The 22,521-nt window shown below is 39.0% G+C and overlaps 1 protein-coding gene across 2 annotated transcripts; it reads right to left on the bottom strand.

Annotated features, from left to right (window-relative positions):
- Nucleotides 1–633: 633 nt before the first annotated feature.
- On the bottom strand, nt 634–21,415 carry LOC146473823 (substance-K receptor-like). Of its 2 annotated transcripts, none has more exons than XM_085117909.1 (5): nt 21,328–21,415; nt 8,970–9,125; nt 7,085–7,343; nt 4,335–4,589; nt 634–1,250 (listed from the first exon to the last, which is right to left on the bottom strand). In XM_085117909.1, exons 2-5 carry the CDS (start codon nt 9,095–9,097, stop codon nt 873–875), a joined length of 1,020 nt encoding a protein of 339 aa, XP_084974035.1. In that variant the 5' UTR covers nt 9,098–9,125; nt 21,328–21,415; the 3' UTR covers nt 634–872. The 2 variants fall into 2 exon arrangements, with proteins under 2 accessions (XP_084974035.1, XP_084974034.1); XM_085117908.1 differs by lacking the exon at nt 21,328–21,415 and adding an exon at nt 12,691–12,802.
- Nucleotides 21,416–22,521: the final 1,106 nt, after the last annotated feature.

The following is a 22,521-nucleotide window of genomic DNA, read 5'->3' as shown; positions in this document are numbered from 1 at the left end:
ACTCGTTCATGGTTTTTGTTCTTCGTTAATTTTTTGACTTTTTTTGTGTGCGTGTTACTCGTGATTTCTCTACCTCTTCTAAATTATTATTTTTTTTTTCTGTCTTTGATTGTAATAACTGTAAATAATGTTAATTTTATCTTTAAACAGTTGTACGTCTGACCTGTCTAGATTAGCTATCGCTACCTGCGGGCCAGTCTCTCAGTGTAGCGGTTATCAAGTCTGCCTTGATTGATGCAGGAGTCCGGGGTTTGTGTCCTCGCTAGTAAGCCATATTTCCACATAGTACGTTTATATACCTTGCTTTTGCACGTTTACTTACATTGTTCTTTTGATATAACCGGTCATTGCAATGATCATATGTGAAAATATGGCTGATTCGCTTAGTATGAATATTCTTGCTGTCTGTTTCATGTTTCATGTTGCATATTATTTCAGATCCAAAGTGAAATCAAACTCTCTGTGCATGTTGAGTGAGCGACCCCGTGATCTTAGTGATGTAATACGAATAAGCTGTGCTATTTCAGTCGCCTGCTAATGCACTGTGGGCTCGCTTGAATGCGGAAGACGGGGTTCGAATCCTCGCCGGTGAACCACATTTTCAGGTAGTATGTTATATCTTGCTCGTACACGTTTACTTGGAATGAAGCTTAGTTTCAGTTTATTTTTGCCATTATTCTTGCACATCGTTACAAGATAAATATATATTAAACTAAATATAAAGGATAAATAAACAACAAAAGAGAGAGAAACATACGGCGAGGATGCCCATAGAGAAACCATTTAAGGGCTTATACGAGCTTCAGGCTCCTCAAAAAATTACAACTTTGAAATCAGGATTTTAGGCGTATCTTACTTAAGCGGCGTTCTTGTCATGTATACGTCGCTCTTGTGTTGTAACGCACTTGTCCTGTTTCCAGGGTCGGGTGGATGGTTCTATGGGGCCATGTCGATCCCCTGGGATCTCCTGTCAGGGGGTGCACGTCAGTTTCTAGGCGGTTGTTGCAGCACATCATTTGTTTTATCTTCTCTCTGAATCGCGTGTTCACCAGAGCATACACAATGGGGTTCACAGAAGAATTGAACATGATCATTATAGAGGTAGCTACGTATGTAATGTCACTAAAAGTGTGCGCGGAGGTATAAATACTAAGCATGTAGCTGATGGTTTCAGTTAGCCAACACACTGCAAATATGGCACTAACGGTTACGGCCATCAAAGTGACTCGCTTCCTCAACTTCAAGACACGCTGCAAATGAAAACAGCATAATTTCAATTTATTGAGTTCTGATCAGTAGCTTGAAAGGTTTAGGCATCTGACGGGTAATTGGAGACTCAGGTTCAGTTCCCAGCAGAACGATATTTTACACATTCCCCTCTCTTCACTGAAAGGTCCTTTCTTAATTGGCATTGGTCACTCCTCATATTGATCTCATATTCATCTTCAGTATAAACGTGATGTCCCCAACCTCTGTGACGACTTTAAAAGGGAATATTTACTAAATAAACCCCTTCATGCGGCTGGTATGTCGGCTGATAATGTCCGCGGCTGAGAGATTGTCTGAAAACTGAAGATTTGGCCGAGAAGCGAAGCTTCGAGGGCAAATGTGAAACTTTGAGGACAATCTCTCGGCCAAGGACATTATCAGCCGACATACAAGCAAGCCAGAAAAGGGTTTATTTATTTTATAACCCTCCCATTAATTTTTATATCGCGCGAAAACCGCTCGTAAAAAATCCAATGCTGATCTGATGGCGGAGGCGCGCGATTGACGTAAACAAGTACATTTGATTGGTTTACAGGAACTTTATTTTCACTGCGATTGGACCAAAACTTGACAAATTGATTCCGTTTGCGTAGGACTAAATCTGAAAGTCTACTCGTAACTTTCTACACCTTCAAAGACGTTGATAGCATGTTTTGTTGACAATTTTATACTTTCCGGAACAGCATTTGCGACCAGCTTTTTGCTGTAAACATGACTGGACATCTACAAAACGACTTTATTTTCCTCCATGTAAAATTATAAAGATGAAAAGGTGAAACTTTTGAGCTGGCATTTTTCCGCTGGCTTTGTTTGTTTTCATTGGAAATAATAGGAGGGCATATATCGACGCAGGCAGGGATTATATAAACAATAGCCTCCATTTGGCGCGAAAATATGCTCAGATATTTGTCCGCGGACATTATCTGTTCCGCGAAGCGAACAGTTTTCCGAGAGCGAAGCTCGAGGAAAACTGTGAGCTTCAAGGAGCAGATAATGTCTAAGGACAAATATCTGAGCATATTTTTAAAGTCAAATGGAGACTATTGTGTTTATTATCCTTCAAATATTTTTCGCAACATGCGGGAATCTCGCGGGAATCGGCAGGATCTGCCATTCTGTCATATGTCAATCACGTCAAAGTTTGTCAGTTGGCTTCCAAAATCTCCACGTCAGATTTCGCTTCAGGTCGAAAGCGTTTGTTTGGGGAAAAGGTAAAACATTTGAAAGGAAAGTAAACTTGTTTAATTCCGTGAAAGACAAAAGCAAGATGCAAGTGGCGGATAAGGTTACAGGAAATCTAACTACCTCTCAAGAACAAGCTAAAGGTCCTAAAGATCACTGAAAGCGAAAAACTGTAAACTATCGCATTCCGTAAAAAGTGTAAACTGCCGTCAACGAAACAGCCGGCGCTTTGTCGTTCTCTTCCTTTATCTCGTGTTCAATTGGAGCAGCACTTTATATCGAAAACACAATTGTGAAATTTGCTAGCCGAAAACGACCTTTGAAGAAATCGAAGCTGAACCTGCAGTCGAATATGACGCCACAGGGGTTGTTTTTGCTGGATTCCATCAAAGCGCTTTCTTTGCTAACTTGACATTGAATGGAGCCAGCAACGAAGTCGTTCACAATCACTGAGGATTAAACTTGTTGCTCGAGAGTAGGACAAGCTGCTTCTCTTCGTAGAGAATTTCGACATCTCGGGGTATCATGGCTGGTTTTTGTTTCGGGGACGAGATTTTATGTTCGCGAGCGATCTCGACCAGGTGAGCATTGATAGCATCATTTACCTGTTTGAACTCTGTCAGTAATGGTACTGAAATTCATGTTTTCGTTATTTAAATTCCTTATATCCAGGCCAGCACGAATTGCTCTCATTGAATTACAACTGTAATATTTGCCGTCGTGTGAGCGAGCTTCGAGCTTATTAATAAAACTCGTTTAATAGCTTGTTGATGGCTTTCTCATTTCGCCAGACTGAAAGAAAACCATAAATACTCTTAAATGAGATGGGCTAAAACTTTTCGCCTTTCATATTTTTCAGTTTTACCACATTTTTAATTCAAGGACTGTTAAACAGAGTTCAAACCAAGAGAAAATGTCGCAAATACGAGCTTGAGTATTTCAACATTTCGTTTACGAACAGCTTACCCTCAAAAACGTTTAGAGGGTATGTTGTTTTCTGGTACTGGTTTATCGACCAGCTGGTTTATCTCTTCTTCTGTCACAAAAGCAAACCATTCCCCCATCTTGACATTCATTTTAATTGCAAACTTGACGCTCCTTGAAGTTTTTGAAATTGGGGAATATCACTTGGAAAATATCCTCGGATATTCCCCAGTTTTAGCTGGGGTATATTCGGTCACGTGAGGCGTTTAGACCAATCGCGCGCGAGCGAAAATATTTGATGGATTATAATGCGTGATAACCGTCCTGTGAATTTGCACCACGTGACGTAAGGTAGGCAATAAAATCGTGAGAAAATTAATGGATGGGTTATAAGTATATATAATTTCTGCCTACAGAAGTTACAAAGGCTATTCAAGACATTTTCGAAAATTTGTAGATGAATACAGACAGTTTAAAATTGAACAGTAGCCATTATTTCCAAAAAGAAGGACCAAAAGAAGTAAAAAGCAATTTCTAAGTGTAGTTTCTCTAAGTAAGAAGCAAATAAATAAACCAATGAATGAATAAATCAGTAAATGAACTAATAAGGAAATGAAGAAACGAAAGAACCAAAGTTTGAAGGAACGAATGGACAAAGGAATGAATGAACGAACGAACGAACGAACGAACAAACGAAAAAAAGAAAGAAAGAGCAAACGAACGAACGAACGAATAAATGAATGAATGAATGAATGAATGAATGAATGAATGAATGAATGAATGAATGAATGAATGAATGAATGAATGAATGAATGAATGAATGAATGAAGTAAGGAGGGATATTGACAACCGACTGAACAAACGAACAAACACACGAAAGAACGAACGAATGAATGATTGATTGATTGATTGATTGATTGATTGATTGATTGATTGATTGATTGATTGATTGATCGGACCTGTTGCTGATCATTAATTCCATTGGATTCTTCGCGTTTGTACCACAGCTCATATATGGTCCTGGAGTACAGAACGACCATCAGTGAAACTGGAAATAACGCCATGACAAGAAACCAAGTCAAACTGAAGGCTTTGGGCATCCATTCTTTGGGCCATATCGCAGTGCACCAATGTGTCTTGTCGTCAAAGTCCTTAGTAAGGAACTCTGGGATCAGCATAACCACTCCAAAGATCCAAGAGCAAGGTATGATCACCTAAAATTAGATGAAAAAATTACATACTTTACTGCATGTGTTCTACCTGTTTGTTATTTGTTAAATAGGATGTGGACATTATATTGTGTGAATCTGAAACAAGGAGATTTAAATTTGACTTTAAATAACGACAATTAAAGTTGACGATGGCAAAGTCCAACTAGCTATAACGAGAATATGTACACAAGTTCTTCAAATGTCCTCCCGAAAATAAAAGGAATTGTTTTTCGATTCCAACCTTGATTTAAAACACTTAGGTAACAGTACTGTAAGAAAAGTTAGTTATTCTTAACAAATAAATCCGAATTTCAGCTGGAATTTGTGAGGCGATTGTGTAGGGTGCCCCTAAACTATCGCTGTATCCACGAAGTCCTTGGAGATTTCTGGCGCTGGCTTTCAATATTGACGACGTTTTAATATAAAAGCAAACACCACCAAATCGTGTGACTTTCTTCATATATCAACAATTATTGTTTAGCATTTTATTAATATTCATTAAAAGTACTGAACAGAAAAGAAATAATTAACGCAACAATGGATAAAAAGGAACAATGTATTGCTCTCAAAGTTAATTGAGGGACTGGTTATGAAACCCACACCCCCTCCCCCCTTTCCCGGCTAAGTGCGGTTCTGTACAATTTCGAAAATCCGTTTGCTTGACAACTACGTTTCATCCCAAATGATACAATCTGGAGAGCGCACCCTTTCCTGAATTGTCAAACGCCTCAGATTAGCAGTTTTTCCTTCCTGCCACCCTGCTCGCACTGACTAAGCCGTTAACGAGAACGTCACAATGTAAAAGGTTTAATGAGCAAAACAACGACAGTAAGCGTGGGTGAAAAATGTTGCCGTTCTCGTCAAAACAATAACTTAAAATGACCAAATTCGGGGTTTTACGGAGAACGTGAATACGACAGGCAACTTTTCAATTTCTTTCTTTTCTTCCTTCAGTCAGCCTGGATGGTTCGTTCACCTTGCGCATTTGCGCAAGTTTTACGAGTTGGAAAATCGCGAAGTCGATTATATTCTCATTCATATATTAAATAATAATAATAATAATAATAATAATAATAATAATAATAATAATAATAATAATAATAATAATAATTCATATTCTCAAGAGGCGTTCCTTGCCGTCACGCTAGCCACGGCTGGCTTCTTGGTACAGAACTGCACTTAGCTGGGAGGGCTGTGTGTAGTGTGTGTAGTTTGTAATGGCATTCCAGGGACACGGCTCGGTCCCCGGAAAAAAATGGCGCCCGATTTGAAATAAACTTTGTTTTCAAGAAGGCCAGTGGCTCAATAAATGAACTTCTCCGAGAAATAGTTGCTCCGGAAGGACTGTACATCATCCTCCTTGCCATGTAGTGAGGCAGGTAGGCGTGTGCTTAAGTTTCCAGCAAATTTTAGCGAGGTTTTCGAAGTGCTCTCCTCAAATGACGGGCCAAATTACATTCAAATTCGACCTCAAGTTTCCATTTTTTATTAACATAATGCAGTGATGAACGTGGATCAACCGCTGAGAGATAAACTGCTCAGAACGGTGGTTGGAAGCACTGAGAAGCCTTGAAAACACAGCAAAACACACCTTGTAAGCTTTTTCAGACTTAATTATATTTTTTGTGGATTTTTGTGAGAATATTGTTGTCTAATTTCCGATTTAATTTTAACGCCATACAAAAGGCTTACATCACGCTTTGGGGACCTGTGTTTTAAAGATATTGAGAAATGCCAAAATGGCGGATCCAAGATGGCGGCTAGGAAAATCAAATGACGTTATTCTGGTGATGCGAAGTCATCGATGCACTTCGTCAAAGGAACGTTTCGGAATATGCACTACATCCTCCAGGTCTTATTGCCGTGACCCCAATGGCCAGCGGCCTTGAGGTAACATATAACGAGGAGGGCATTTTGTGGCAACAATTTAGCCCAGGAAAGAAAAAATTGCTACCGCGTTTTAAAGATCGGTCTAGTTTTAGATACCAATGGGACTACTACTTCCAGCGAAAATTTAAATTCCGGTCCACATGAGAATAATGCAAAAGTGAGATTGAATTTGTAGGAACTTCAATCTAAAAATAAATAGGTCTGTAAAAGAGTTGTGTGCTCCAAGTAATCGGCTCCTTTCGTTGGCCAATCATGATCCAGAAATGTTGCTTTGGTTCAGGTTTAAGCGAAGCCCCGTACGGAGTAGCCTTTCGGGTGTAGCCCGTATGGGGGCTCAAAGGAAATAAGATTCGTTCGCCACGCCCTGCACAAGTACCGTTTGCAATGTGAAATTTGCCCCACCCACAATGCACAATGACAACTGCCGCTCCTAGGCAGCACTATTCAGTGCTCTCTTTTCCAATTTTTTTTTTTTTTTTTGAGAGGCCATGGCAAAAACTTAGGCTTCGTACTTCATCAGGGGTTTCAAACACCTCGCAACAATTAAAGCACGAGGCTGCAGTCTAGTCAGACATCTGTTAAACATAGTCCAGTAACTTAAAACATGCCTTTACTTTGCAGATCTTGGCTCGAAGGGGATTAACCACGGCATGGTAGCGTTCAATTGCTATGGCAACCAGAGTGAACACTGAGGCACCACTTCCGACCCAAGCCAGGTTACCTCCTGTTACCAATAGACAGAGTACTCTGCCTGCCATTCCATCTGGGTGGGTGAAAGTGTGCACAAAAATGTACCGTGGCGCAAAAAATGTGGCTAAAGTCATGTCGGCTATAGCCAGGTTGATTAGTAGGTAGTTCATTGATGTTCTGTAGAAAAGTAATGAAGTTAAGAATAAAATATAAACCTGTATTAAAGCCTCTTTCAATTTAGCTACTAACGCAGACGTTCCTTGGATCGTTACGTCACGCACTCCTCTCCACGTAGGATGGACTAGTGTCGCTATTGTTTTGATTTTGCTTTACTTCGTTCCGTGATTGGTTATCAAAATTTGCGCCAATTTCCCAACCAATGAGAAGCAAAACCAAAACGCGTTTTCCCGTGCTTTGCACTGGTTACATATATATATGCTTTGAATCTTGATTGGTTCATCGCGCCTAGCTCTATTTGCGTCTGTTGTCATAGTCGAGCATAATTACCTTATTTTTTTTTTGTTTGGGGGGGGGGGGGGGTGGGGCGGTTGAGCATTGACTTAAACTAATTATTAACCAGGACATTATTGTACATTGCACGTAAATGCCACCAAATATCTAACAGTATCGAGCATGAGATGTATAAAGCTCGCGTGAAAATTTTGTTTCTTAAACATTTCAAATTGTTTTAGGTTTTCTTGTCTTACTACCAAAATATCAAAAACGACATTTCGGCCCATGTTTAGGACTATTCTGTGTATCTACGTATCATGTTTACAGTACATCATACTGTGATTATACAACCTACACAGCTGTAATCACTCAGAAAATGAACCAAATCAGTAGAATCAGGTCAAGCAGAGCTCGACATTAACAAAATTAAGGGGCCGTTTTACAGCCAGCGAGGTTAAACGCAATTTTATTGACGAGTTTTACGGCGAATTACGGCGTCTTGGTAAACTAAAAACTGGCCATTTCGGCTACAATTTAATGGCGAATTAAATGCCATTTTGTTGAGGTGGTGAGGAGTGCGTTGTGAGCATAAGTTGACAGCGCAAGTGCGCCGGTCTGCTGTAATTGCTACAAACTTCAATCAAGGCGCCAAGAAATTTCCTTGCATAACAGTCGATTATTTGCCGAGCGCATAGCTCGAGACGGGAGAAGATACGTGAGGCAAGAACAACGAACAAACAGCAGAAAAAATGACCCCAGCCCTGAAACAACAGTACTGTGCTGTGTGATATACAAACCCAACTATATAAGTGATTTATAGAGCTGCGTGCTATAAGTAAGAAAAATAAACGTTTATTTAGCCCGCTCGGCTAAATATTAAAACGCCTGTTATATACAGGCTACCAAGAAATCGCCATGAAATCGCAGCGAGATAGTAAAGTAATTTCATTCCTAGTGACTCCCCGCTTAAGGTGTACTGTTGAAGCTATTCTCTAATTAACTTGTCAATTAGTTCTGAAATTACAGTACAGCAATACATGTAATTCGACCCATGCTCGGCAAATATCGATGATTATTATTCAACACCTTATAACACTGCACAAATATGGTCATGGTGCACTCAACATTCGCCGTCCGTACACAACAGATATCCTGCGATTTACGTAATTTCGAGTGTCAGGAAGAAATTAAAAAATAGCAAAGCGCTTTAAACAAGTAACAACCTCGGAAGATCGTCTCCAGCCCTTCTGCAAGAAGACTGTGCTTTGTTATCATTGTGTTGAATAACAAAACAATCATCCTGCTCAATCTTGCGGACTATCTCCTGATTTTAAGCGTCAATAACTCAACCTCATATCTTGGTTCTTGATTATGACAACGCACACCAAACTGTTTCCGCTGATGTTTAAGATGGCCAGTACAGAATGCACTGTTGTTATGGCAATCTGAGCTGAATATGAATCCGTGTATGAAGACATGCTTCAGAACGCTCTTCAATCATTCGACCTGAAAGTAAAATAGGATGCAAAGCATTTGTTTAAAAAACAGTTTTGGATTTGTGAACGCTCGTGTCCGCTTACGTACGTGACTCCATGCAACTCATGTCGCACGTCACAGCAAATTTTGTTACATAATATAAGGCCGACACTTCAAATCACACTTGTAAACAAGCTTCAATTTTAGCACGATATATCGTTGTACGTTTTCTGAGAAATCCTGTAAAAATTTTCGTCAAGTTTCAAACATTTTTGAAACGTCTACGATATCGGATAGGGTCCAAAGCATATAACACACCGTTAACTTCGAATATCTCTTGGTGACTATCCTACAAAACATTTTTGCTCATTTTTCTCGCTGTTTTGGAATCAAAAAACTGCTAAAAAACGACGACGTTTCGACGTTCGCTAAACGTCATTATCAAGTCAAAATATGTTTGTAAATTGCAGTTTATAAAAAAAAAGCTGTAACGTGAGAAAAAAAATAATTAAAATATTAAACAAAAAGTTTTGCACGCATGGAGTCCGTCTGGATATTTAAATTGGGTTTGAGATTCTTGATGAGCAGCATTTCAAAGACTAAACAATCAAATTTGCCCTGTCACTTTCTTAAAACTCTAAATTGGCTTTCTTTCAGTGTATGTGTTCGTGGTATAAATGTAAGGTTTTTCGGATAAATATTCTCTCGGCGGCAGACATCCGAAAACGGGTTAATTTCGACTCGGTGAAAGGTCGATTTTCGGGGATTCGGGAGGGTTGAACATTCGCCTCAAAATTTCGGGTCTTGTTAAGGTTAGAATCAAAAGAAATGTGTTTTCATTAATGTTATATTAACTTTGTCTGTTGCTGAAAATTTGAAGGAAATCGAACGACTGGCCCAAATTGACCGGTCGAATCTAACGCGGACTGTCTCTTAAAGTCATTGGCTGTTCCCTTTATTTGTGTGTTTGTGATTTTATTATTATTATTTTTTTTTGTGTACCAGTGTTCTTTGATTCTGACATCTAACTCCGTCCTAAGTCCGTGCTCGTCATGTTTTCCGACAAATGCTGCGAAGTTGCATCAAGGCAAACATCTTCGAAACCCTTGTAATGTTGCTGCGATTTAAAACTTGGCACGCACGAAAAACGCTTAATTCATTGAAAAAGTGCGACCGAAAAAGCACAAAAAGTCGCCTTTAAACGGGCCTCTAGTTTGTTCGTGTAGCAATATCAGTTGTTTTATACGTGTGATCCTCTGAATCGCAGGGTTGCGCGAGAACATATATATATATATATATATCTGGTTGGCTCCATTGTTTCTGTTAACTGTATAAGGTATAAGGTATAACACCCTCCAGTGTTGGGGAAAAGGAAATGTTTCCATGTTACATTAAACCATATCTGGTGAGTGCATTAGTGTAATTTGGCGCCACCCACCATTCTGACCGATACATATTGGACTGTCTGCATTGGTCATTTTATGTCACATCAAACTGTGTTAGGTGATTTCCCCGCTGAAAATGCTTGGCAATATTAGCATTTTCGGAAAATTTGTGCGTGGTAGGTTTACAGTATTTTGATAAAAGAACACTATAAGCATCAAAATTTGCAAAGAACGTATGGCGACGAGTCGGCAAACTTCAATTCAATTGCCATTAAAATTAAGCCACCAAACCAAGTAACTTAAAAGACTCAGCAATTAATTTCCGGCAATGAGAAGGAACTTGCGGTCATTTAGCTGATAAGCTTGTCAGATCGTAAAAAGAACACGCCTTCTATTTTTATGCCTCCCGCTTTTCCACTGGAATCGCTCGTCTCATGTTTATGTCTTGTCGCAAGAGATGTGGTCCAACCAAATTGCCAACGAATTGGAACGTTTGCCTCGAGATACGAAAATGTTCTCGCCAAATATTATCGACGTTCGAACCAGAATTGCGCCCTCTCAAGAACCCATTCGAATTTCCTTCTGCGGGATATCTTCCTTTGAGAATGGAAAAAATATGCCTTTGCTCTTCTTCTCCTGGCTCTAGCTGTTAGCAATCTCAACCTTTGTTGAAATTGGTTCCTTCGTTGGTTAGAAAGCAAGCCCATAAACAACGACTTACGTGCGAGCGCCATCTGCATATCCCGCCACATTATTTAAATTGTTTATTCGAGCGCGTGATCTCCTCAAATTACTAGAATGAAATATAATCTTACTCGTGAAAACACCCATCAATTTTAAGTCGCTTAAAGGGGAAGTATCACGCAAATTTGCTGTCATTTCAAAACCCAAAATTGTTTCTCTGTCAACAGAAACAAAGAAATAATTGTCTAGTTTTGTTATAAATTATCATCCCAGTGCGATGAAACTGTCGATTAGTGCCTCTGGCTAGAGACAGAGTAGGCCAGTATGGACTGAAACTTGAAAAATATTAGGCTAATGTTTTTCAAGTTCTTGCATTTTTGTTTCCAAAATGCGCGAGAACAGATCACGAGTTGTTCATTTCAAGAATTGAGTTGATTTCTTTCCTCTCGTCATTCTATAATTATTTAGCAGCTGATTGAAGGTGTTATTTCATCATTTTTTTAAAAAAAGATACCGAAAGCGCCATGATACTTTGATAAACAAAACACTTTCAGCAATGTCAAGCGAAAACACAACCATTGTTTTGTCCCGTTCATATTTATTTATCACGTTTTCCGCGTGTAAAATGAATACCCGCGTCAAAGAAAAACAGACGAAACTTCCTTTGCAGCTGTTCCAACGTTGGCATTCGAGATTGGCCTGAGGTTAAAGCCTTTTTCTAAATTTGGCAAAATAAGTCCTCAATAGTCATGTTTTGGGGTTGTAACTGGTTCATGTAAATCACAACCGTATAATTTTTCCCAAACATTTTTCCTTTTATTTTTTTATTGAAGTCGATGATAATTGGTGTTTGTTTTTGTGACAATTTGTGCCAAAAGAAAATAAAATCTGGAATGGTAATAACGGTTGACCAGTTTTGCTGTTCATCGAACCATATAAATCCGAGACATTTAGTCATTCATCGATTTTTCACCAAATGTTCTCGATGTATGTTCAAACAGCTACTGGAAACAGCAGGTTTTAGCACAAAGAAACCGCCTCTTGAAAAAACTCAGACAAAAAACTTATGTAAACAGTGAGGTAGCATTAAACTCTCCCTCTCCTTATACGCCCAAGGTTCATCAACAATAAGCCCGTTCTGTTATTTTTGGAGACTCGAAGAAAACAACTTTCAGTAATTCAGGGACAAACGGACATTCAAGATTTAACGATATAATTTGTTATTACAAAACTGGTTGTTAGTAAAGCTACAACCCTTAATATTCCTTAAACCTAAATCCGATATAAATAGCAATGATAAAATTCTCTCGGATATTTGGTCCCCACAAAAAGGGAAGCCCTGGCAATCATGTGGAATCAGGCATTGTAAAACAGAATCGGACAGTTTTAGCTTTGTTCTGCTGGTAGCGATTGCGAAATGAACAACGTAAGGTGTGCTGGTAATGGTAAGAACATCACTTGGTAATACACATTACTTAATCTTTTGCAACTATTTTATAGTTTGGTTTCGTTAAGTAAAAGCTTACCTTAGGAAAAAAATATCCCGGCAGTGGTGGTTCTTGATCGACTCAGAACGGCGCTTGCAAAATTCAACTGAAAACAAGCTGACAATACAAGGGCCAATTCTAGCTGAATATGTGCTCCGAGTTATATATTGGTAATATATCGGAACAATAAAACAGACGTTGAAGTATATTTAGCTTAACTTGTCAACTGAACTGAATGACAACTTTTGCAATTAAGAGTGGCCGTCTGAAATTTTCCACTAATGTGTTTGGTAACTAAACCTAAACACCACGTTGGTACTCGAAATCAGAAGACATTTATGATTAATTCAGAACGGTATTTATTTTATTTTTTTTTTTTTTTTTCAATTTTAATGAAAAGCTGAATATTTAGCCGATTTTTTAACTTTCCTCTTTTGTGAACCATTTCGGCAGGTACAAAAATCGCTTAAATTCAAATGAAAATATCGCCAATGGTACATTACTAGGCTTCATAAAAGTACACCCCAGTAAAAAAGAGCAACGTCTTCCCTTCAAATCTATGCAATAAGATTTTTGGACCAACGTAACTACAAATTAGACAGTTGAAATTACAAAGTGCACTTTTGTCAACAAGCACTAAAAATTTCAAATAGCTCAACGACGACGGGTTAATGATATACGGAGGAAAACAGTCTTAAATCCCCTCGTGTCATAAAAATACCCGAAGTGAACAAAATATTTTGTTTCCTGCTATATTTTCTGTGGATTAAAATTGTATTTTTGATGAATCGTCCGCGAATTTTGATAGAAACAAGACAAACTTTGAAAAAGTATTGTTTAATTGCCACACCGCCTATTCAAAAGATAAGCAAATTCTGCGCTTCGAAAACAATCTAAATTGATAAATTGTTCGACCTCTATTCCATATGTGAAGCAAAGGCTATCTTCAAGAAACGTACTTTTGCAGTGGATGGTACTTTTGAGGCCAGATGGTGAGGATCTGTGAAACGTACCCAAAATGGTTTCCACAACTGAGTCTCGCAAAAATGTACGAACTGTCAACAAGTTGGATAGGCCTTATCACGGGTTTCGACGCCATTTTGAGGAGTATCAAGACAGGCTTGAAATAGCAGTTTTTGTATGGAAATCCGATGTCAATAATTTTCATAAAACATCGCTTTTGAAAAATTCATGAATTGGAAACTTTTGGCACTAGGAAAAGGATTTTAAGAAAAAAAAATGGAGGAATGTAGCTGTGCAAAAAAGCGTGAGCTATCCTTACATTTCCCTGTATTTTTCCCGCGAACTATTATTAGTAGCAGTTCACGGCTGGTTCGCTATAAAGACAGATCTCAACACAAAGAAAAGGAAGGTACTTGAAATGTACGAGTCCTGTCCCGGTCAACAAAACCTTCAGTCCCTTCGGGCCGCTCAAGGCCTAGTCCAGAACGTTGCTAGCATCTGCGCCATTGACTATTGGTTGGACCTTTGCGCTAGCATTCAGTTAGCAGAAGACATTGGAAACATCACAGTCATGAATGATGGAATCAAGAAGGCCCATGGCCCGACACAGAAGAAATCAGTCAGTATCGCTCTAGTCTCCCACTGGAGAGATTATACAAGATCGAGCAGAACAGATGGACCGCTGGGTAGAACACTACTCCGAACTCGACTCCAGAGAGAACATCGTCACAGACTAGGCCCTAATATAAGTGTCTTTGAGTGCCTACCAATGATGCAAGAGCTCGACGCAGAATCAACTATCGGCAAGTTGAAGAAGGCTTTGAATTGCCTTTCTTCTGGAAAGGCAAAGGGAACGATGGCATCCCATGGCCACCAGAGATTGGGAAACTCTGCACAGGATCCCTACTCACAGAACTCCAAGTGATCCTCTGCCTCTGCTGGCGGGAGGGTCAAGTCCCACAGGACATGCAAGACCCAAATATCGTCACCCCTATACAGGAACTAGGGCGACAGGTTTAACTGCAACAATTACCGGGGCATCTCACTCCTCAGCATCGTGGCCACATTGTTTGCACGCGTTGCTTTGAAGAGACTGCAAGTCATCGCTGAAAAAGAATCTATCCCGAGTCAGTAGTCAATGCGGATTCAGAGCCAACAGAACAACAATAGACATGGTCTTCTCCATCAGGCAGCTCCAAGAAAAGTGTAGGGAGCATTGCCTTCGTCGATCTAACCAAGGATTTTGATTTAGCTAGCAAAGATGGAGTCTTCTAGATCATCCCAAAGATTGGTTGCCCACCAAGACTCCTCAGCATCATCAAATCCTTTTATGACGACATGAATGGTACTGTGATCTTCGATGGCTCAACTTCGATAACCTTCGACATCCGTAGCAGAGTCAAGCAGGGATGTGTACTCGCCCCCACCCTGTTCGGGATATTCTTTGCTGTCCTCCTCAAGTGCGCATTCGACACTTCTACCGAAGGCATCTACCTGAGGACCAGATCTGACGGGAAACTGTTCAACCTCGCCAGACTAAAAGCCATCGCCAAAACGTAATTCACACTTCTGCGAGACTTGAAGCAGCTGTCGTAGCTCACTGAGAAAAGGAACTCCAGCAATTGATGAGACGTTTTAGTGAAGCCTGCAAGCACTTTGGACTGACCATCAGTCTCTAGAAGACTCAAGTGATGGGCCAAGGAGTCCCTGACCCACCTGAGATAACAATCTCCAATCACCAACTTGAAGTGGTCCATGACTTTTTCTACCTTGGATCCACAATCTCCGACACACTGTCCCTCGATACAGAACTCAACAGAAGGATTGGCAAGGCATGGACCACCATGTCCAACTTAACAAAGAGAGTTTGGAAGAATGGAAAACTCTCAGAAAAATACCGAGATTCAAGTATACAGGGCGCGCGTGCTGAGCACAGTTCTGTATGGAAGCGAGTCGGCATGAGCACAAACTCAACACCTTCTACCTGCGCAACCTCAGACGCATTTTGGACATCGCCTTGCAAAACAAAGTTTCCATCAGTGAGGTTCTTGAGAAACCAAATCTGCCAATTAAGCATGTACTCTCTATTGAAACAGTGACACCTGCGATGGCTGGGGCATGTTTGTAGAATGGAGGAGGGCAGAATCCCAAAGGACATTTTGCATGGTGAACTGGCGGAAGGAAAGCACCCCGCTGGCAGTCGACCGCAACTGCTATTCAAAGACACCTGTAAACGCTACCTGAAATCCATGAACATCGATACAAACTCTAGGGAAACTCACGCCAAAGAAAGATCAGCCTGGAGGGGAGCGGTGAAAGATGGCCTTGATACTTTTGTGGAAACACCCACACCCAACACAGGGGAAGAGAAGGAAGTAAGATGAAACAGCAAGGGGGGCATAAACACTCTACCTTCATCTACCCCACCTGTGGAAAGGACTGTCATTCAAGAATTGGCCTTCCCAGCCACAGCAGAAGATGCGCCAGCCTACAATTCCATAGTCTGACAAGGCCGATGGATGCCAATGAAAATTATTCATTTGTATTGCGCCTTACACCAGACACTTTAATTTTAATGTACTCTTTTCCCTGGAAACTCGAAATTTCGATCAGAGGCTAAACAGGGACTAGTAATCTGAGGTTGAATACGTACTTCTTTAAGTTCAGTTACACTTTGGTCAAAGTAATGCAGGCATAATTATAACCATGAAGTCTCTGCTTCTCCGGCAATATAAGTCAAATACTGAGCGTATACTCTTGGAAAAGGAGGCATTTGTTGCGCGCGAGAGTCGGTGAAGCCACGTGCGAAGTCCCTTTGTTATACTCTTGAGATATTTTAGGAGACGAAAACTCTACATTTAGATGTACAGAGGCTGAAGGGTCTTACCTCATTCCCTCATCATGGTCAGCAGCAAATAGTACCCTTAGACGTTTCTTCGTGAATTCGAACCGGATAAAAGGTAGACATGGTACAGGCAAAGTCCGTGATATTACCACTTTTCAGGATCGAATCAGTATACACGCTTTGTGTTCGAAGAATGAGAGAGAGCAGACGTTACCTATTTTGGCGACGAAAAATTCATTCCTCATGATACTAGGAAATCCGTATACGTGTTGATGATACAATAAAATCCTCGGCAAGCATCTCCTCGAAAATATTTGATAGCTTGAAAGCGTTTGCAGCTCTCATGAATCCTCCGTTGATGTCAAACAGGAGCCAATTAGGTTCTGAAAACTTCATTTCGACCGCTGCATCCCCAAATTGATCACTGAAACCTTAAGAGTTAAACCTTATATCTCGCACGTGAAGGGCAACCAGCTAACTCAACACCAAGAATCTTTACAAAGCGAACTGAAAAGCTGCTTGTTTTGCCGCGCGAAAGCGAAAATAAGTTAATCCTGTCGCGTAAAAGCAGAGATGGAAAATGATCCCTTGGAGAAGCGGGTCATGGCAAGATATCGGGATCCCTATTGACACCTAATAACACCAACAGAAACCGCAACTTAGTCTCCTCAGGAAATTAGGTACTTACATTTTGGCCTTGTGCATCCTCTCATGAGACGAAGCGAAGCCATAATATGTTTTATAGAAGTTTAAAAGAAAATTTAAAGTGTGCCAGTTCCTACAATACAGCAAAACTATGCAAAATCTTTGCTATTGCAAATTACTTGAATAACTGAAATTATACCTTCCATAAATGGCCTCCATTAAAGTGTTCACAGCAACTGAAACCCTGTGAAACAGTTACTAAACAAAGTCTGACTTAGGCTGTGGCTTAAGACAATCAGTGGGCCTCCAAATCTGTTTATAACTGTTTTATTTCAAGTAGACAAAATAGTTTTCTAGTCTGGGATGCAAGCCTTCTTGCCACCGTCAGCAACAGCCCATCAGTTTAGATGTGATTGGTGGCGAATTGAATACGGCTTAAAGACGTGTTTTTGTTAAATACCGCCTAAACTATCTTTTAATAACTGACTCTGTGTATTTCAGTTCATGTATCCTGAGAAGGACATGGTGCAATAAGATAATGGAATTTTATCTGTGCGTATTTTCACCGTAGATTCGGATAAAAAGGACTGTTAAAATCATTTAAACAATAGTTTACCTAACTGCAAGCTACGAGGCGAAAGAAGCATTGTTGGGAACCACAATTATTTAACCTCGATCGAAAATCAATGTTTTAGAGACCTCACAAATAAACACCCTGTTATAGGTTTGCGTTTCCCTGAAGTATCAGTCTTTCAAAGACTGGCCGTTAAATAGTACAGAAATCCAACATAAAAGCATAAAGTAAACATATTTAAGCTCGTGAACGCCATCTTGAGGTGTTAAGGCAAAAAGAAGCACAAAATTGGAATTTTATTAGGCACAATTATTTTAAATTGGTGTGTGTAGACATCCGCATACAAAATAACTGTCAAAAGTTACTTTGATTAAACTCGACGTTTAATAGGTAGAACTTCAAAGCACGGAAGTCTACTTCAGTATTGATAATGGAAGTCCGCTGAGACGCAGCTGAGCAAATGCTTATGAAGCACAATATAATATTCTATGTGTTTTGACAAAGGACTAAATGTATTCAGAACCTTCATTGAGATAAAAAAAAAAAACATTTTTTTTTTCTTCGCCAGCTAACTCTTTTGGAGCCGATATCGCACTAATGACAAGAACAGGCTATAGACAGATGTTTACTGGACTGAAGTATAGTTGAAGTAAAATTCTTTATCTTTGCCTTCTACCTGGCCTCTCTTGACTATAGTGAAGAATACGTAGGATTATAGGAAAATGCGTTATAGAAACATGTATAGCAACTAAACTCTATTCAGCCTGTTCACTTTTCTCTAGAATACAGCACTTATCTATGCGGCTTCTTCCTCGTCCATCAACGGTTTATAATAGGGATATTTAGAATTACGTTTACGGTGAACGGCAGAAGACGGAAATGACAACGTGACCACGTTTAGATACATTCGCCGCTAGGTGTTTTCAGTTTGTCATTGAAATTGACTAAAGTTTTGCGTTTAAAGGCCAGAATCATTTTGTACTATTGTCATCTATTTACTCATTTTTTTTTTCAAGAAAACATAACACAATGCAAAGAGTTCTTTTCTCTTCCTTGAAACGTAGCTGTATATTAAAATGTTGTTTCGGCCATCCCCATGTTAAATTGAAATTGGCGTCCTTTGTAAAATTTCCGAACTATGGCTGTTTGAATTTGTACCCTTTTTACTTTTTACAGAACCGGACCATGCAAAATAGTAGAAACTGAGAAGACTTGTGTAGACAGGATGAACATCGAGCATCAATCTTTTGACTGCACGATATCACTAAGTTGGTGTCTTACCGTAATGGCTGATTTCTGGTCTTTGAAAGATAAGACGATTCTGACGGGAGCATCTCGTTCGTCGGATACCCGTTGTTTAGGACACGCAGTCTCAGTAACCTCCGTTTCAATAAAATGTCTGATGGCGTACTCTAAGAGGGTTTCAGGATAAAATAAGCGAGCAAAAATCCCTTTAAGACGTTCACATTCCTGATGGAAAAAAATTCCAAGTCGAAGAGAGTTGAAACGCCCGGTTTAACATTGTTTTCAGTAGAGAATTTTTCTACTTCACATGCATCAACATGGCTTTGGTAGTGCAGTAAAAGCCCAGTATCGGTTGGTTTCTTGTAGACCTTCGTATCTAGTCGGGGACCATTGCTGATAATCACCATTCCAAGAAAGGTTAGTTTGCCGTTGTCTTCGAGTTCCATTGTGAAACTGACTGGAGCAAACAATGTTGTCATTCGAATTTCAGCAAACGTATTCATAGCAAAACTTAAAATCGCTCTAGACTCTTCGAGATAAATTTCACTTGCGAATGATTACATGTCATTGAGCCTTTAGAAATACCATGAATAAACAGCATTGCCTAAGTTTTGTATTTTCTTAGCGATCCAGTTTTCCACAAATTAGGCGCGTTAGAACTACATTACATAGCAAAACTCGTAAGGACAGTCAACGTTGCCTTGAACGATTTTCTGAAAGGAACAATGAGCATAGTCTTTGGCGCAAATGCATATTAGCTTTAGCAAACATTGCAAAACACAGAAGCACACAAACACAATTGGTTTTACAGCTGCACTTCACAAGGTAGACGACACGTTCATGCTGATGACGTTTGATAAAACGCTCACAACAAAACAAAATTTATTTAATAAACGAGTTTCGTCTTTGAATTGAAGATAGGATATAACTCAGATATTTCTCAACATTACCCAGAACATCAACATTTCTTTACTGGTATGTGGATTTTTTAAGCAAAAGTAAAATTCAAATACTCCCCCGACTTCGTGACTGTATACAAAATGATATATTTTGAGGCGAACAATGTTGTCCGTAACAACAGAGATTTTAATGGCAAAACGACCCTGAGTCGTGAACAAATTCAGGCCTCTTTTGTGAATTCAGTTATATACTCGAGTAAGAGAATACGTATAAAATGTCTTAATCCCAATTATCAACAACGTATAGCAAAAATTAAATTTATTCTAGACTTTTTTTTAGACCAATTTTACTTGCCAATGATTAGTTGAACATTTAGAGATACCGTAAATAAACATTGTTTCAGTTTTGCATTTTCTTAACCATCCAGTTTTCACGAACTTCGCGAAGGACCTTCAACGTTGCCTTCACTGGCGATTTTGTAATAGACACAATGAATAAGCCACAAAAGCAGATTGGCTTTTGCGAACATTTCTCAAACTCATTCTCGCTTTCTCGTATTAAATTCATGAAGACTGATAGCAAAGAAAATCAACCTACTGCTCAGTGTTTGGATATCTGATGAAACACGCTTTCTCGTGTTTAATATATTACTTCAAAACAGGGACACACACAAATACCAATCGACAGTAATTTAAAGCTGGACTCCAGAAGGTAGACCATATTTTTCTTTTCACGTTCACAATGCTAAAGTGTGATAAAACGCTCATTACATGACAACACATATTTAATGAATGAACGTCATCTTCGAAGATGCGATACAACTCAGACATTTCCCAACAAATTCCGAGAATATCAAAATTTCTTTACAGGGATGTTTTCATTTTAACAATAGGAACGTTATCGATTTTTTAGAAGAAACATATTGATAGTCCCAAGCATAATTAAAAAGTTCAATTTTCTAATAAAGTGGCCTTTAATAATTAAAAATATATCCCCGCGTTGGTATATTTTTCTTTTTTTTCATTCATCATTAAAGATACATGCACGTATTAAATTTCCTTTGCTGTAAGGAGTCCAATCTGTCACAAAATTTTCTAATAAGTCACTTTAAATCGTGGAAAATTCAAATATTTCAGTCCATCGCAAACATTGTTAGCGTATTTGGATCACGGTACGTGATTGAAACGATTTTGTGCATCAAAGCAAATGAGCACGCAATTCTTCAATCTAGTGTTAGTGATATTTTGAGTGGCGATGTTTTGTGCAAAATACTTTGTTTAGAAAGAAGGAGCACATTTACAAACGAAGTGGGCAATTCCAAGTTAAATAAAGGTTTTTACATTTACTTTTACTTTTATCATTAATGAAACTGGCAGACTAAGTTGCTGTGGATGCTTCATTGGGAGAGTCATTGATCTGAGAAGTGCCCAGTTAATGATGGCAAATTTGAATTTCGACAGAATGTCTAAGATCAATCGTAGTATTTTTTGATAAAGTCTCGTACCTTTCCTCCTTTCGTTGATAAAGTATTCCACCATTGCCCTACCTGAACTGGATGACGATTTAAAAGACAACTCAAGACTGAACTAACAGGAATTTGACTCTGAGCCGCCTTCGTTAACGCATGCGAAATAGATCAGAAAGATGATATATTTTGAGGGGAACAATGTTGTCTGCAACAACGGAGATTTTAATAGCAAAACGACCCAGTCGTGAACAAATTCAGGCTCAGTTATATACTCGAGTAAGAGAATACGTATAAAATGTTTTAATCCCAATTATCAACAATGTATAGCAAAAATTAAATTTATTCTAGACTTTTTTTTAGACAAATTTCACTTGCCAACGATAAGTTGAGCATTTAGAGATACCACAAATAAACAACATTGTTCCAGTTTTGCATTTTCTTAACGATCCAGTTTTCACGAACTTCGTAAGGACCGTCAACGTTGCCTTCACTGGCGATTTTGTAATAGACACAATGAATAAGCCACAAAAGCAGATTGGCTTTTGCGAACATTTCTCAAACTCATTCTCGCTTTCTCGTGTTCAATTCATCAAGAGGAAACAAAGAAAATCAACCTACTCCTCAGTGTTTGGATATCCGATGAAACACGCTTTCTCGTGTTTAATATATTACTTCAAAACAGGGACACACATAAATACCAATCGACAGTAATCTAAAGCTGGACTCCAGAAGGTAGACCATATTTTTCTTTTCACGTTCACAATGCTAACGTGTGATAAAACGCTCATTACATGACAACACATATTTAATGAATGAATGTCATCTTCGAAGATGCGATACAACTCAGACATTTCCCAACAAATTCCGAGAATATCAAAATTTCTTTACAGGGATGTTTTCATTTTAACAATAGGAACGTTATCGATTTTTTAGAAGAAACATATTGATAGTCCCAAGCATAATTAAAAAGTTCAATTTTCTAATAAAGTGGCCTTTAATAATTAAAAATATATCCCCGCGTTGGTATATTTTTCTTTTTTTTTCATTCATCATTAAAGATACATGCACGTATTAAATTTCCTTTGCTGTAAGGAGTCCAATCTTTCACAAAATTTTCTAATAAGTCACTTTAAATCGTAGAAAATTCAAATATTTCAGTCCATCGCAAACATTGTTAGCGTATTTGGATCACGGTACGTGATTGAAACGATTTTGTGCATCAAAGCAAAT

This window comes from Pavona decussata, unplaced genomic scaffold (assembly GCF_977016875.1).
Source record: "Pavona decussata unplaced genomic scaffold, jaPavDecu1.1 SCAFFOLD_92, whole genome shotgun sequence".
In the NCBI taxonomy this organism is placed as follows: Eukaryota; Metazoa; Cnidaria; class Anthozoa; order Scleractinia; family Agariciidae; genus Pavona; species Pavona decussata.
This window is presented reverse-complemented; position numbering and strand designations above follow the sequence as displayed.

Bases quoted from the DNA above. Each gene is read 5' to 3' on its own strand.
- LOC146473823 (XM_085117909.1), bottom strand. From the start codon at position 9,097: ATGTCTTCATACACGGATTCATATTCAGCTCAGATTGCCATAACAACA. The intron at 7,344-8,969 runs GTTGAGTTATTG...ACTTTTCTACAG, and splicing joins ATCAAGAACCAAGATATGAG to AACATCAATGAACTACCTAC. The intron at 4,590-7,084 runs GCATGTTTTAAG...ATCTAATTTTAG, and splicing joins CCAAGATCTGCAAAGTAAAG to GTGATCATACCTTGCTCTTG.